General features: G+C 50.1%; 1 protein-coding gene and 1 long non-coding RNA gene across 3 annotated transcripts; one reads left to right on the top strand and one right to left on the bottom strand.

The window, feature by feature from the left end:
- Positions 1-1,632: 1,632 nt before the first annotated feature.
- Positions 1,633-9,135, bottom strand: LOC148006900 (uncharacterized). 2 transcript variants are annotated; one of them, XR_015644915.1, is made up of 2 exons: positions 5,943-9,135; positions 1,633-5,198 (listed from the first exon to the last, which is right to left on the bottom strand). It is a non-coding gene; the product is annotated as an uncharacterized LOC148006900 (long non-coding RNA). The 2 variants fall into 2 exon arrangements; XR_015644916.1 differs by having other exon boundaries at positions 8,466-9,124.
- A 143-nt stretch (positions 9,136-9,278) lies between these two features.
- On the top strand, positions 9,279-14,697 carry Irx2 (iroquois homeobox 2). The gene is made up of 5 exons (NM_001039505.3): positions 9,279-9,797; positions 11,046-11,451; positions 11,734-12,447; positions 13,057-13,132; positions 13,778-14,697. Exons 1-4 carry the CDS (start codon positions 9,546-9,548, stop codon positions 13,107-13,109), a joined length of 1,425 nt encoding a protein of 474 aa, NP_001034594.1. The 5' UTR covers positions 9,279-9,545; the 3' UTR covers positions 13,110-13,132; positions 13,778-14,697.
- The last annotated feature ends 788 nt before the right edge of the window (positions 14,698-15,485 follow it).

The following is a 15,485-nucleotide window of genomic DNA, read 5'->3' as shown; positions in this document are numbered from 1 at the left end:
CTAGACTAGACACATACTTCTAAACTGGAGCACACACACACATACACATGCATGCTCATAAACACATGCTCACACACACTCACACACACACACATGCATGTTAGCACACACTCACATACACACATGCATGCTCACACACACTCACACTTCACACACATGCATGCTCACACATGCTTAAAGACACACACATGCTCATGCATACACACACATACACACACACATAAACACACATATACATACCCATGTATACTCAGAGAAATATACACATCACCACCTAAGTACATGATATATATATATATATTCATACTCATGCCCACATGCACATACATATTTTCATATGCACACATACCTGATCATATGCAAACATATATGCAAACACCTTTGGCCATGTGCATATACATACCTGTATGTACTCATACACATATACATAGCCACCACCTAATAACAACATATACATACAAATAGGCACAAATAGGAAATGAGTAAAAACATATATATACACACATATATGTGTGTATACATACATATATTTTGTGTATATAAAGATAGATAGATGATAGATAGATAGATATCTTGTATATATACATAGATAGATAGATAGATAGATAGATAGATAGATAGATAGATATTGAAACAATTAAATTTAAAAGGCAGTATAAATTTAATAGCAGAAGAAGGGGTAATGGGAAGGTTTGAAAGGAGGAAAGGGGAGAAATGATGTAATTATTTTATAATCTTAAAAATATATTTTAAAAAGAGAAAGAAGAATTTTGGCATAGGGTCTGGAGAGATGAACCAGCACTCAAGAGCACTTGCTGTTCTCTCAAAGGACCCACATTCAATCCCCAGCACCTACACGGTGGCTCATCACCATCTGTGACTTCAGATCTAAGGAATTCATGTCCCTCGTTTTATCTCTTCTAACACTACACACATGTCACACACACACACACACACACACACACACACACACACACACACACACACATATATATGCAAGGAAAATACAAACACATAAATAATGGAATTAGGTAAGTATTTAAATAAGATGTTTATAACTTGATTCCATTATGGTACTTTTTACTAAAACTATCAAAGTTCAATTTGCTTTTATTTAACTTTCTTTTTTATCAAAGTGTCAATACTCATTCATTCCACTACTGTGATATCTGCCCTTTTGGGGACATCTGCAGGTAATCTGATAGAAAATGAAACCGGGGGCTTGAGAGATGGCTCAGCGGTTAAGAGCACTGACTACTCTTCCAGAGGTCCTGAGTTCGATTCCCAGCAACCACATGGTGGCTAATAACCATCTGTCATGGAATCCAATGCCATCTTCTGGTGTGTCTGAAGACAGCTATAGTGTACTCACATACATAAAATAGATAAATAAATCTTTAAAAAAAACTTTAAAGAAAATGAAACCGTATGCACTTTGCTCAAGGAATACTAAGTCTGGGGATGACTGCTACTCAAAAATGTGTTTTAAAAGTGAAATGTTAATACAGTATGGTGACCCATGTCTTTAATCCCAGAAAAGGCAGGTGGATCTTTATAAATTCAAGGGCAACCTGGTCTACACAGTGAAATCCAAGACAGCCAGGCATACATAGAGAGACTGTGTTTCAAAAAGAAACAAACAAACAAAAAGCTACTTGAAATAGTCTAATCTATTGGACCCTGAATTGGTTGCTTGTTGAAGTGACACAAATCACCTGACAAAACCAATGTAAGGGAAGAAGGATTTATTTGGATTTAAGGTACAATGGAAAACAGTTACATCATGGAGAAGGAGGGGCTTGGCAGCAAGAGGTGCAACAGGTCACATTGTATCTATATGCTGGAAACTAAGACTGAAGAGGAAATGGGACCAGGCTACAAAATGCCAACGTCCAGCTACTTCCACAGGCCCACTTCCTACTGCTCCCACAACCACCCAATATTGTCCACAGCAACACCATCTAGGGATCAAGAATTTAGACACCGAGCCTATGGTGACATTCAAAGAACAAGAGGCCTTAAAACATGGCTTCCCAGGCTGATCTTACTTTATCCTCAGAAGCCCAGGCTGCTATGAGAGAGTATGATTGGACTTGGACTGGCTACGTAGTCAAGTGCAGGTAGGGCTGGAAAATCAGCACCTAAAAGAAACTTCTACACCATGGTTCTTTCTTTCGTCCATGCCCCATCCCATACCCACCTAATGCCTTCCAGAGATGACCAGCCAAGAGCCAGGCATTACCCCTTATGTGGGAATTCATTTAAGCAATGCTTGTCTAGTGCCTAGGCAGGCTGGCAGAGGCGGTGGCAGAAAGCTAGGACAGCAAAAGCCCTGTTGATGGTGACATTGGCCCTGGAAATTCCTGAGAAATGGAAGGCTTTACTGGAGGTAGCAGCCAGTAGAAGCAGCCCTACTGTGGACGGAGAGGACAGACAGTAGTGGCAGTAACCCAGGGCTTCAGGCTTATCAGGTTTGAACCATAGAACAAAGAGAAGCCTTAGAAACATTATTCCTCTCAGACTCTGCAGCAGGTTATAGGGAAAGACCGTGATAAAGGGCTTCTCTCACAGTACAAGGGCTTTATGGGGACTTCGGTTTGCAAAGAACCATTCCTCCGGCTGCAGCCAGGACAAGTGGACAGAGCCTACAGCCATTATTTCTATAAAAAGCTCTGTGTTCCAGTCTTGGAGAGAGAAGTAGCCTGGAAAAATCTGCAGTAGGAGGATAACCCTCCTCCTCCCTGCTTCTGCCTCTCTTTCCCTTTCAGGCTTCTTGCTCCCTCCACAGGTTCCTCCCACAGCTTCCTATCTCCCATCTCTAGTTATTATTTGAGTTCTCTGAAATAAATTCACCATTCACTGTGGTGCTGGTGCTAGAATTCCATACAGAGCAGGAGCAAGGCACTTCCCACAGAAGTGTGCAGGTGTCCTGTCTGCCTTTAGACCCCTTTCTTGCAGAATCTATGGCCTGTAGAATTCCTGTGTATAAAGTTCTGATCAGAGCAGGGCCACTCCCACACTTCCTGTAAGAAAAACACCCTGTCCAGGTCCCTCCCATGCCTCAAACAACCCCACCCAACACACACACACACACACACACACACACACACACACACACACACACAGAGAGAGAGAGAGAGAGAGAGAGAGAGAGAGAGAGAGAGGGAGAGGGAGAGGGAGAGAGAGAGATCGGTCATTTGTTATAAAGGTTAAACTGCAAACTCAATATGTCTGTATTTATTATAAAGAGTGATACAGAATTGAAATGTTTAAGAGGTTTTTTTTTTAAAGTCAAGCAACCCCCTCCCCCAAGAAGCACACTGTCCTTCCACACTTATGGCGCTCCTTTGTAAGGCCAGTACCTAATTGTAAATGTTTTAGAAACATAAAATAGCTCACACAAAATTAAAATGCAGAGCAATAAATCCGCATGCAACAGCCCTTCCCAGCTAAGAATTGTTAGGGTCCTGCAATGGTTCCTTCTCCATCCAGGAGTGTCTTTCAGGACAGAGCCCTACTGACAGAGCTGAGCCCTACACAGGTATCTTGTGCCTGAAGTAGGCATGAGAAAACGGTGTGTTCTTGGTTACCTGCCGCCTAGACTATGTCCTGGAGAGGTGTTTGAGCACGCCAGTGAGAAATGGCAGGCGGAAACTAAGCCCAGCCCCACGCAGACTCTATAGAGCCCTTTCTCTGTCCGGAAGCACAAAATCCTGCCACTTGTCTCAAAATTCCATCTTCAACACTGTCCCTCTGTCCTCCTCCCCTGACCTGAGCGGCTTCTCCAGGGCAACACTTCCTGCTGTCCACTGGTAGGTCTCAGGTCTGCTACTCTGTGCCACAGCCTCCCCAGCACCCATGTGCCATTCCCCATGTAGTGTGCAGTGAAGGTGACAGAGAGCAGCTCTTACCTCTGGCTTTTTCAGGTGTCACCAAATGCCCCTCCCAAGTCTTTGAAGCATTTCGAGCTAGATAGTTGGGGTACCTTCTGCCCTGGGTCGTGCTTGGAGCTCTGTGGTGGAGGCAGGAAGTGCATCTCACCGTCTGGAGGCCTTCCCTAGCACCGTGGACCCAGTCATTTTCAGGATCTTCTAGGTGTGGAGGTGTGTGCAGCCCCCCCCCCCCCGTGCTTCTCCAGAGTTCGTGACTCCGCATCCTCATCCACTCTGTGCCAGCACCAATACCCTTCTCCCAGGGCGTTTTATTAGAATCTGCATTCCCTGCCTTGTCCCCCCCCCTCCCCACATTCCTCCGTTTTCTTAAAAATTATAATATTCCCCGGTATGTAAGAGCAATCTGAGAGAGCGTGAGAAAATGATGTGTTCATGGTTACCTGCTGCCTAAACTATGTCCTGGAGAGGTGTTTGGGCACACCAGTGAGAAATGGCAGATGGAAATTAAGCCCACCCCCATGCAGACACTGCAGGACCTGCTTTCTTGGAGAAAGACTTAGAGAAGGACCGGGTTTTCTTGTCTCGCTTTCCTTCCAGCAAAGACGCTTCCCGGGCTCAGACAGGTTTGCGGTTGCTCCTGGGGCCGGGCTTGAATGGCAGTCTCCAGCGGCTGCAAACCTGGCCGCACAGCCCAGAGCCGCTACCTGGGGTTGGGGGAATGTGTATTCCAAGACCAAGAGTAAGCAAGCCCCAGAACGCGAGCTCAGCTCCTTTAGGCCAGAGAGCTGCGCCTGGGGAGCAGACTGTGAAGTTGCTTAGCTGCTCTCAGCCCGTGCTGAAATGGGTCCCCTTTTAACTCCCTCACCAGTTCTGGGACAGTAAACTAGCACAGTCCCAGGGAAGACTACGTCCCTAGTCCAGTCTTTGCCCGGTTCTCAGGCTGCGCGCGCTGCGCTCCCTCCTGGCGGCGCCGTGGACTCCCAGATTTGGCCAGCGCGGCTACCTCCTGGCGAGGCGCAAAACCCTGGGCCGGGTCTCGTGGACGCCTTTCCCAGAACACGGGTGGACCGCGGGCGGCAGAATCGTAGTTGGGAGATAAGAGGAGCGACAGAAGCAGAACACCGGCAGATAGAGATGAGAACAGTGACCGAATGGCCTGATGTGGAGAACTGTCCGGACTCTGTGCGGAAGAGAAACTTCAGGAAGCCTGTCTGAAGCGGGCTTCTAACGGAGACTGGGAACTCATGCTGCCCACTAACGAAAACCAGGAAAGACAAGTTAGCCAAATTGATGGCTGACCAGGATCTGTAGCGAGGGAGAGAGGAGAGTTAAAGGAGAAAGCACTGGTTAGTGGAATTCTCCGTCCTCCAGAGAGAAACAAGAAAAAAAAGTGCTTCCCTCCTACCCCCTACTTCCCCCAGCTCAGGGCAGAAAGCTGATCTGGCTCCGCAGGGGTAGCCTTCTTTGGTGCCCTCCAAGGAGGCCAGGCCTCGCAGGCTGGTTTGCGGAACCCGAGGTGGGGCCCAGACTTCTCTTTCCAGGATGCGGGCATCAAAGACCACCTCACCTTCGGAGGACTGTCCTGCGTGGCGCTTTCCAGGAAAGCGCGTCGGCTTTAGAAACTAGAAATGCCGACGATGTAGCCCTAATACAATGTAAACCAGAGGGAAACTTCCTTTGCATGTGGAATTAAAGTTGGTGCACTGAAAATCTTTAAAACAAAACAAAACAAAACAAAAACGAAACTTAAGTAAAAAAGAAGCAAAAGCTTGACTTCTTCTCTCCTTTCTGTCTTGATGAGCAAGGAGATGCACATTCCAGAAAGTCCTAACTGCTAATATAATAGAATGTGAATTGATACGTGGAAAATTACCTAATTTTAAATTTTAAGGAAAATTTTAAATTTCCTTCATTAAAGAAAACCCACTTTAAAAGTAAATGTTTCATTTTATTTAAGATAAAAATATCTACACGCATCAAAGTGGCAGCTTATTTTGGGCCCCAAATTTAAATAAGCCACGGAGGCCAGAGTTGAAACAGAATACTCACGAGAGGTCTAGCTTTATTGAAATGGCCTGCTCTTATTGTTTTCCTTCTTTTCCGAATAAAACAGGCGTGGAAAGGACAGATCTGGCCACTGGCCGGGCGTCAGCCACGCGTCGGTGGCACGGTGGCAGCGCCAGGTTTCCTCAGCTGGGCCTAAGCCGGCAGGCGCGGGCCACAGCGCCCCCTCGCCGCTTGCGGCGCGACTTTAGCCCTAGTCGCCTTCTGAAAGCCATGAGACCGTACAGTGTCGGCGGCCAGCGCCTGGGCCTTCAAAACCATCTTCGTACTCAGAAAGATCTTCCTCTTCTGGCCTTAATATTTGGTCCGCCAGTGGACTCCACGGAAAACGGGGCAGCTTGAAAGAATCGCTAGCCAGAGCCAACTCTAAATATTTCTGTCTTTGCCTACGTGAGGGCAACAATAGCATAGTTTGTTTTTTAACTCCACTGTATACGTGAGGGAGGGTCCCACAGGCTGAGTAACTGTCACAGGTGAGGGCTTTCTAAGCAATTAACGATTTCACCAGATTCCTAAGAGATATCTGAACTCCCCTCCTACATGAAACACAACATCCAGGACTCTTTTGAAACTGAAAACCAAGAGCAGTTTGAGGTAACCCTGTCACCCCAGTAGCAGTGAGGGTTGTCTGCCCAGGCCCTCTCTACACTTGGAAAGTAAATTTCCCTCATTGACATTTGGGGGGGGGGTGTTTTTTAAAGATTAAGGCAACTTTAACCTAAGAGAAGTAAAAAATAGGCTTTTCCAGAGTTTAGGAACATTCGTGTAAACCAGAGTTTAAATGCCCCAAAAACAATGGGAACTCACAAGTTAATGTCCCTGTATAGGCATTTTAATTTGCCACAGTCACTGCCAATAAAATCAGCATGTAGTCAGATTCGACTGTTTAATTGTACAAGGTAGGCTGTTTTTATTAGTAATAGAAAGCAGGATGGACATTTTAAATTTTCGTGGAAGATATTTCATGGAGGAAATACAGAGGGGCCTTGGTCTAGATGGGTTGTGCCAAGCAATAGGGTTGCACTTTCTTGATGTCCATGGGCACAAGGAGACAAAGTCAAGCACACTTGTCTGGTTATGTAATTAATTAATGTCTGAATCAGCTGAATATAGGGACAAGGACCTGCTCCGTGCTACTGATATGTGTGTGTATATATACATATGCATACACACACATATATATGTATGTATGTATGTGTGTGTGTGTGTGTGTGTGTGTGTGTGTGCTGCTTTCTCCTCCATACCTGGCATAGGTCAGGAGGAAAAGGTAGGGCAAATCCCATTGAAATTGAAACCAGGGTAGAAAACTAATCTTTAGAAAAGATTAAAATCTGAATCATTCCCCGGATAAAAATTAGATGCTTCATATAAAAAGTTGAAACCAATTTAATTGGAAGATACTATGTGCCTCAGTCTGACCTGTGGTATTTTGTTATCCAGTACAGGAGTTCTCACTGAGGGCCCCTTCCCAAAAGAATTCCCTTCCTGTGAAAACAAAAATGTCTGAATAAACTGATTTGGCTCCACCCAGTTGCTCTGTACTGGGGTGCTAGGGTGGTGACCTCTTCCTTTCCCTTCTCCTCCCTCCCTCCCCCTCCCTCTCCCCCAATGAGGATGCCCCACCCAGGGTCTGCACTGTAGGCCCAAGGTATAATGGGAGGTTGGCTGTGCCTGTGCGTAGGTACTGAGACTGCTGAAAAGGGCTCAGAAGGTCTGCAGGATGTGTGGTGGTGGCAGTTTGAGTAGAATGCCTGGAAAGTACCTACCAAAAGTGATAAACTTGCCTGCCTGCCTGCCAACCAAAGGCTCTGGAGAAACTATCTCCGTCAGTACAATTGATTCCTGGTTCCCTGGGACAAGACAAAACTCAAGCCCGGCCCGCCCGCCGACTACAGCATTCATTGGATGTCACGGATCTGGCTGCCGCAAGAGCTGGAGCGCCACAGCCCAGGCCTACGCAGAAGCCAGGCGCTCGCAGGAGGGAGAACTCTGACGCCCTCTACTAGCTTCAGAACCCACTGAGGTTAGAATGGCTGCAGATCTGAGCTCAGGCACGCGCCCCAGCCGGCGTCGTCCTTGTGCTCTATGGAGCAAGCTTGAAGGAGACACCTGTTGGGCGGGCGCCCCCTCCCGGGCCAGCTCACACCTGACCCCTACGAGTCCCAAGCGCCACCCATTGACGCTCCTTCACATCCAGTGTACCAGAGCCCTCCCTGGCCACCCAGGACCCTCACTTGGGGAAAAGGGAGCAGGTGCGAGCAAAAAAAGTTTAAAGGCTGGGTCCCTCGGGCCCTCAGGACCCGCGAGTCAACTACCGGACTTCGGGTGACCTGAACCACCACACGATTGGCCCATATCCCTTCGAGAAGTGGCAGTGGATACTCTAGCAAAGTCAGTCAGTTCTCCTGGCAGGAGCCTCCCCCAAATTCGAACACGCATTCAACTTAACCAAAGAAAACAAAAACTCTTTGGGGACCAGAAGGGCGTTTTTTGAAGCGAGTCACTCACTGACAGTGTTCCAGACGCTAACAGACATGATGTTCCTAACACCGCCTGAAATCTTCTCTGTGGACTTGGGTAGAAACCTCATCTCGGGGCCTCCCACAGCTTCAAACCGAAACGCTCAGATTCCGGGTGGATGCTTGGCAGCCCAGGCGCCAGGAGCAGGAGACCAGACGCGAGGCCAATTGGGCAGCCTTAGCCTTGAGGACAGGCGGACAGAGGACTGTAGAAGTGGGACGGCCCGGCAACTCTGCAGGTGTCTCCACACTGCCCTCCAGCTCCCTGCGGCGTCTGCACTGGACACGGGATGCGACCTGGGCCGCTATCTTCTGGGTGGCAGGGTGTCCGATCCGTACGTTCCCCCAGGTGGATCGGACCTGGCCCGACTGCAGGAGGCCTTTGCTCGACCAGAGCTAGTCCAGCAAGAGCGCCGGCAGTGCCCGGATAGGGCCCCGGGAGGTGGCTGGGCCGAGGCGGGAGCCGGCGGCCGGGTGCGAGGACGTGGCTGAGAGGACGTGCCAGTGGGAGGGGGTGAGCGCTACGCCCAGTTTGGCCAGGCCGGGCTTCAACGCTGCCGGCTGCGGGCCGGGGCGGGAGCGGAGAGAGGCGGCTGCGCGACAAAAGCCTGCACGTCCCTCCCTCCAGCCTCTGGCTGCCACTCCTCCGCCTTCCCCTCCACTTCCCTCCCCTCCGCTCTCTGCCCCTCCCCCGGCCTCTGCGGGGCTTCGGCGGCGGGCGGAGCAGGGGAGGGGCGGGCACCAGAATATGCAGATGAGGGTGTGACGGACAGCTCGGCGTTCCAATGTCCCTCGGAAACTCGAGCGCTCCTTCCTCAACTCCTCACTCCTGACTGCAGACTCCCCCAAATCCCGACCGCCGGCCTGGCGCGCGGCTGCGCCCACCGGCTCCGCTCTGCTGCCGCCGCCGCCGCCCCACCGATCCGCCAGCCCCGCGCCCAGCTAGCGCCCTCCAGTCCAGCCTGCCCCGACCCACGGCCCCGGTGCGCCCCGGCCGGGCGTGGATGGAGGGCGCCGCGCGCGCTGCCCGCTGCTCCGTGTGACGCGGGCCCTGCGCCCGGCGCCCACCATGTCCTACCCGCAGGGCTACCTGTACCAAGCGCCCGGCTCGCTGGCGCTCTACTCGTGCCCCGCGTACGGCGCGTCCGCGCTGGCGGCGCCGCGCAGCGAAGAGCTGGCGCGCTCGGCTTCGGGCTCCGCGTTCAGTCCGTACCCCGGCTCAGCGGCCTTCACAGCGCAGGCGGCCACCGGCTTCGGCAGCCCGCTGCAGTACTCGGCCGACGCTGCCGCCGCCGCCGCTGCCGGCTTCCCGTCCTACATGGTAACCGCTTTGGGGTGGGGGCTGGGGAGACCGGGACCGGGGTGTAGGTTTAGCCGGGTGCTAGGAACGGGACGCGGGCGGCGGCTCCAAAGTCACCAGCACCCGCTGCCGCACTAAACAAGAGATGGGACTGACCGGCAGAGCTCGTAGGCTGATTTCCCTTGAGCCCGGGCGAAGTGCTACTCTACCCGTGCCTGGGCCACGAGTTAGCTCTAATTCGCGCTTGCGGATTGCTGGGGCTGAGAAATCGGTCGTCTGATCTCCGCGTGGTTCCGAGCCGAGGGCCATCGCTGCCCAGGCCTCTAGGGCCAATGCTGCCAGGTTTGGGTTTCTTGGCCTGACTGGTACTGGCGGGGTCATGGGGTGTGTAGGGGGGGGGGTGTGCGCGTGAGCCTGTGGCTGCTGCCCTAGACCCAGGCCGAAGCTCTGTAGTCTTGGCCTTTCTCTGTCTCGCCAACCCGGCTTTCAGGAAAAAAAAAAATATTAAAAATGTGTTAACGGGTTTGGGACCCGCTAAATGCTGCCAGAGTTCGTACTTGGCCTATGGGCTCCAGCTCCAGAGATCCGGGATCTGCCTGAGTATCTCTTGAGTCCTGAGAATGGGCCCTGCCAATGCTGGTCCTGGCAGTTTTGGGGGCGTGTGAAGACATTGTGTATGGGGGGAGGGGGTCTGCTCTAGGTGGAATTCCCTGGGTAGGAACCAGGCCTTGGGAGAAGGTTACCAACGTGTGGTAGTTAAACGTTAGAGGATGAATTAAAATGCTAATTACTACGTAGTTGAAGAATTGGAAACGCTGACTGGCTTCTGAGTTGCAAATTGGATTTACACTGCTTCAGAGGGTGAATAGCGGAGTGGGGTTGCGAAGTATCTTTTTAAAGCTACATAAAGGAGGGGAGGGGGGAGGAGCAGCGCGGCAAGCCTCAGATGAAATTTAGATATAAAAAAGCTACTTGCAGAACTGCGGGACTATCCAAAAATTATGTTCGTTAGACATTTTTCGCGCTACTCGGGAAACTATGCCGTTTCAGAAAAAAATAAGGTGTTAAAACAAAATTCTAGAATCAAATAGCAATAGTTTTGTTTTTCAACAGCGAGCCTTGTGTTTCTCTGATTCTCTGACTGATGAAAGGTTTCCAACCCAGAGAAACCTAGCAGGAGAGGCAGCAGGGGGCCAACGGAGGGTCGCCTTGAGGGTGACGCCTGAGGGCCCCATGCACCCTTCACTCACAGGCTGTTGTGGGTTCCAGGGCTCGCCATACGACACGCACACCACCGGAATGACTGGCGCCATCAGTTATCACCCATATGGCAGCGCGGCCTACCCATACCAGCTTAACGACCCCGCGTACCGCAAGAACGCCACGCGGGACGCCACTGCCACACTGAAAGCCTGGCTCAACGAACACCGCAAGAACCCGTACCCCACCAAGGGAGAGAAGATCATGCTGGCCATCATCACCAAGATGACCCTCACGCAGGTTTCCACCTGGTTCGCCAACGCGCGCCGGCGCCTCAAGAAGGAGAACAAAATGACCTGGGCCCCGAGGAACAAAAGCGAAGACGAGGACGAGGACGAGGGAGATGCTTCCAGAAGCAAGGAGGAGAATCCAGACAAGGCACAGGACGGCACAGAGACCTCCGCGGAGGACGAAGGTGAGCAGGGCAGCAGTCGGTGCGAAGGCTCAGGGAGCTTTCTTCCCAGGCGGGCTGAGGTTTGGGGCAAACACTACGCACCTGTCACTCAAGGAGACCTAGGCCTAGCAAATGGATTTGGGTTGGGGAGTCACCGGGTTTTGCGGAGATGCTGGGCCACGTTTAATGCTGCCTCGGGTGAGGTGCGGAGTCATGGGAAGGCCGGTGCAGAATGTAGGGAGGATGGGAGTGCGGTGTTCCCGCTGGCCCAACTTTCTGCCCACCGTCCTCGCGTCCCCACAGGGATCAGTCTACACGTCGACTCGCTCACCGACCACTCGTGCTCGGCGGAGTCAGATGGGGAGAAATTGCCCTGCCGCGCCGGGGATCCCTTGTGCGAATCGGGCTCTGAGTGTAAGGACAAGTTTGAGGACCTGGAGGATGAGGAGGACGATGAAGACGAGTGCGAGCGGGATCTGGTGCCGCCCAAGCCCGTAACCTCCTCGCCCCTCACCGGCGTGGAGGCACCCCTGCTGAGCCCGGCGCCCGAAGCCGCGCCGCGCGGTGGTAGCGGTGGCAAGACGCCCCTAGGCAGCCGGACGTCGCCTGGAGCGCCGCCGCCTGCCAGCAAGCCCAAGCTGTGGTCGCTGGCCGAGATAGCCACGTCGGACCTCAAGCAACCAAGCTTGGGCCCAGGGTGCGGGCCTCCGGGTCTGCCCGCTGCCGCCGCGCCTGCCTCGTCTGGGGCCCCTCCGGGAGGCTCGCCCTACTCTGCTTCGCCGCTGCTGGGCCGCCACCTCTATTACACGTCCCCTTTCTATGGCAACTACACAAACTACGGGAACTTAAACGCAGCGCTCCAAGGCCAGGGCCTTCTGCGGTACAATACCGCGGCCTCCTCACCAGGCGAGACACTGCACGCCATCCCAAAGGCGGCCAGCGACGCGGGCAAGGCGGGCTCGCATTCGCTGGAGTCCCACTACAGGCCTCCGGGCGGCGGCTACGAGCCCAAGAAAGGTAGGCTGCCTGAGGCCCGCGGGGAGGGATCCTGGTGAATCAGAACTAGCTAGAAACCTGGGAATGGGCACCGGGGGTGTGAGACCTTTGGCAAACTTAGCCTTTTCTCAGACCCAGAATTTGGGAGGCCAGTGTGGGGAGGCCGGTTGAAGAGTGAAGGCAAAAAAGGGCTAGCCCTATTTTTAGGTCTATCCTGCTTTATTTACTCTTTATTTAATTTACTGTTAATATTATAATTGTAACTATTTTGTTTTGGCAAACTTATTGGCAGGAAATGCAATCTGTCCTTGATCCCTGGTGGGTGTAGTCTTTCTTCTGTGGTGTTGGTTAAAAGTGGACCTTAGTGGGATTCTGTCTGCCTTTGGCTCAAGGAGAGCACAGGTTCCAGGAACTCTCTCAGAACTCTTGGAGGCCTAATTTTCTTACACTACCTCCATTGTTCCTAACTCTGTATCCTTGAGACTGGGGCTCAAGGAGAGGAAGAAAGGAAAGAGCATAAGTAAAATGGATCTTAGATTCCCTGGGATGTCCCTTGCAGGGTAAGAGCTGGTAGGTACTTAGCTGCCAGGGGCTGTAGGCTGTTCTCACTAACTGCCCCTCCCCTGACAGATGCCAGTGAGGGCTGTGCAGTTGTTGGTGCAGGCGTCCAGCCCTACCTATAGGAGGGCCAAGCTCAGCAGTGCAAGTAAGTGGGTTCCCTCTGCGGCATCCAGTCCCAAGCCCTTGTCCTGTACAGTGTGGTGTGGTTTTGCCTCTTGGGGCTGGAGAATAGAGTCTGGGTTTCTTCTAGCCTCTTTGCCTTCTGTGTTATAGTTTTCTTTTTCTTTTCTGCTCAAGTTCTGCTTTGGAGAATCACTTCTCTAAACAGAGTATACACACACACACACACACACACACACACACACACACCCGCACACGCACATGCACACACACACATCCTACCACTGTGTTGTTGGTTGATGATGGTTTAAAAAATTTGGGCATCTCTGTGTGCTTCAAAACTGCTTAGACACACAAAGGACATCTTGTCTAATGAGTGAGTTGTGCAGAAACCTGAGTAGTAAAACCCTTAAAACCCGTAATGGATATTGTTTTCAGAATAAAATTGAAGAGACACCAGCAGGCCTGGTTTTTCATGGTCTTGGTGTCCAGTATCCATAGTTCTTCTAGCCCAGAGCTATTACAGAAATTTACAACTAGACAACATTGCTAGTTCTGGCCACTGAAGATGGCAAAGAGGCAGAGCCAGGAGACACAAGCTTGTGTGTTGTGATGTGTTGATGTGGAACTGAAGAATTTGGGATGATTTGGTCTTTTCCTTGGTCCACAGGTAGGTGTCACAATTGCTTTGGAAAAAAAAAGTCAGGAGGCCATTCTCCCTTCCCAAGCTCATAAATACACAGATACAAACCCCAGATGTGGAAATGCGGACCACATTTTGTGCCACTGTATAGAGGATGCAGACTGCACTGCCAACCCACAGACTCTAAGGACTGGACACACGTTGTTTGGGCATATGAGAACTCGTTGGCATAGTATAGCTTCCCTATGTTTGTGTGACTTTTGGAAACAATCTGTTTTTTCTCAGGATATCTTCACTTCATTGCCACGGTATATATTCTATAGGTGTGATAGAACTTGCTGTAAAATTTATTTGTAAAAAAAAATGTACACGGTAGAACTAATGTGATTGAAGAACTTGGGTCCTTCAGAAGTGGAAACAAATTTGATATTTATTTTTATAATGACATAAAGCTTCTAGTAATTTATGCAAGTTGTATTGCAATGAAATCTAAAACTTTTGTAAATAAATTCTGCCTGGTTTTTATTTGAACATTGCTGGTTATACAATCTCTGTTGGTTGTTTAACATGAATTCTCTACTAATTTATATCTAAAACTGTAAATAAAAACAGATGAGCCTACAAGAAAATGGTGTTCGGGGCTCATTTTTCCTGGAGAGCCATTCTGGTAGGAGCTACAGTGTTGACCCTGGTTCCTGCCCCAAAGGTGATCCTAGCTCACCTTTTAAGTGAAGAGCCCAGTGAAATAAACTTCCTTCTCAAGCTTATTTGAAAATTGCAGACCTGAGAGAGATTAATGTGCAACAGGGAAAATACCTATGCTTTAGTTTATTTACAGGCAAATGTGTCTCGAGAAAGTAATTCAGGTTTTTGTTCTCTGAATATGCAAATCCCTTCTTAGTGTAAATTTCTAAAACATGAAAAAAAATAAAAGGATATGTCACCTCTTTGCATTTTATCTTCTTTTGTGGTGGAGAAGAAGGGTCCTCCCACTGGTACTGGGGAGCCCTCCCACAGGAAATGACTGATGGGAACACTTGTTTTCGTCAGCCTGCAATATCTCAGTTGATATAGATCATGCACATTTATTGAAGAACCCCTTTGCTTTTTCTTTCTGTTTAGCTCCCACTAACAGGAGGGGGGCGGGAAGGAGATTCTTTACTATGGCACTCTGCTTAGCCTTCCCCTCGGGGAAAAGAAAAGTTTAAACATCCTCAGACATTGTCTATTTATTGTCTACTCACCTCCTAATTACAGGACCAGTCTGGAATTTGCAGCCAAATAACCCAGCCCCTTTGATTAGTATCATAAAAGCAACCACTCTGTCACTTCAGCTTTTCTCAAATTATGTGGATACCCATATAATAAAATTTCTGTGGAGAAACGAACAACCATTTATTTCCTCTGCAAAGATAAATTGAGTGAATATAACTTACGTTTATAAAGCAAGAATAATAGCTCCTTAGATTGCCCTTTAATCAATCATACACTTATTTTTCAAGAGGCTCACCTATTTCATCCCATGATTAATAACAGTGCAGCAGGGGAGCGTTATTGGAGCCCAGCGGGGGAGGTCTCTGGTGCTTTGGGCTGCTCTGGAATGGTCAGTTGGGGTTCATTATGGGCTGAGATTGAACGATTTATAAAATCTTGTCTAAACATCTGCCAGCTCCGATAGGCTGATGTGGCCGAGGATGGGAAATTGTAGGCCAGTTGATATTGACAAAAGGATCTC

This window comes from Rattus norvegicus, chromosome 1 (genome assembly GCF_021556685.1).
Source record: "Rattus norvegicus strain SHRSP/BbbUtx chromosome 1, alternate assembly SHRSP_T2T, whole genome shotgun sequence".
Lineage (NCBI taxonomy): Eukaryota > Metazoa > Chordata > Mammalia > Rodentia > Muridae > Rattus > Rattus norvegicus.
The sequence above is the reverse complement of the archived record's forward strand: the minus strand, read 5'-3'. Positions and strand labels throughout refer to the sequence as shown.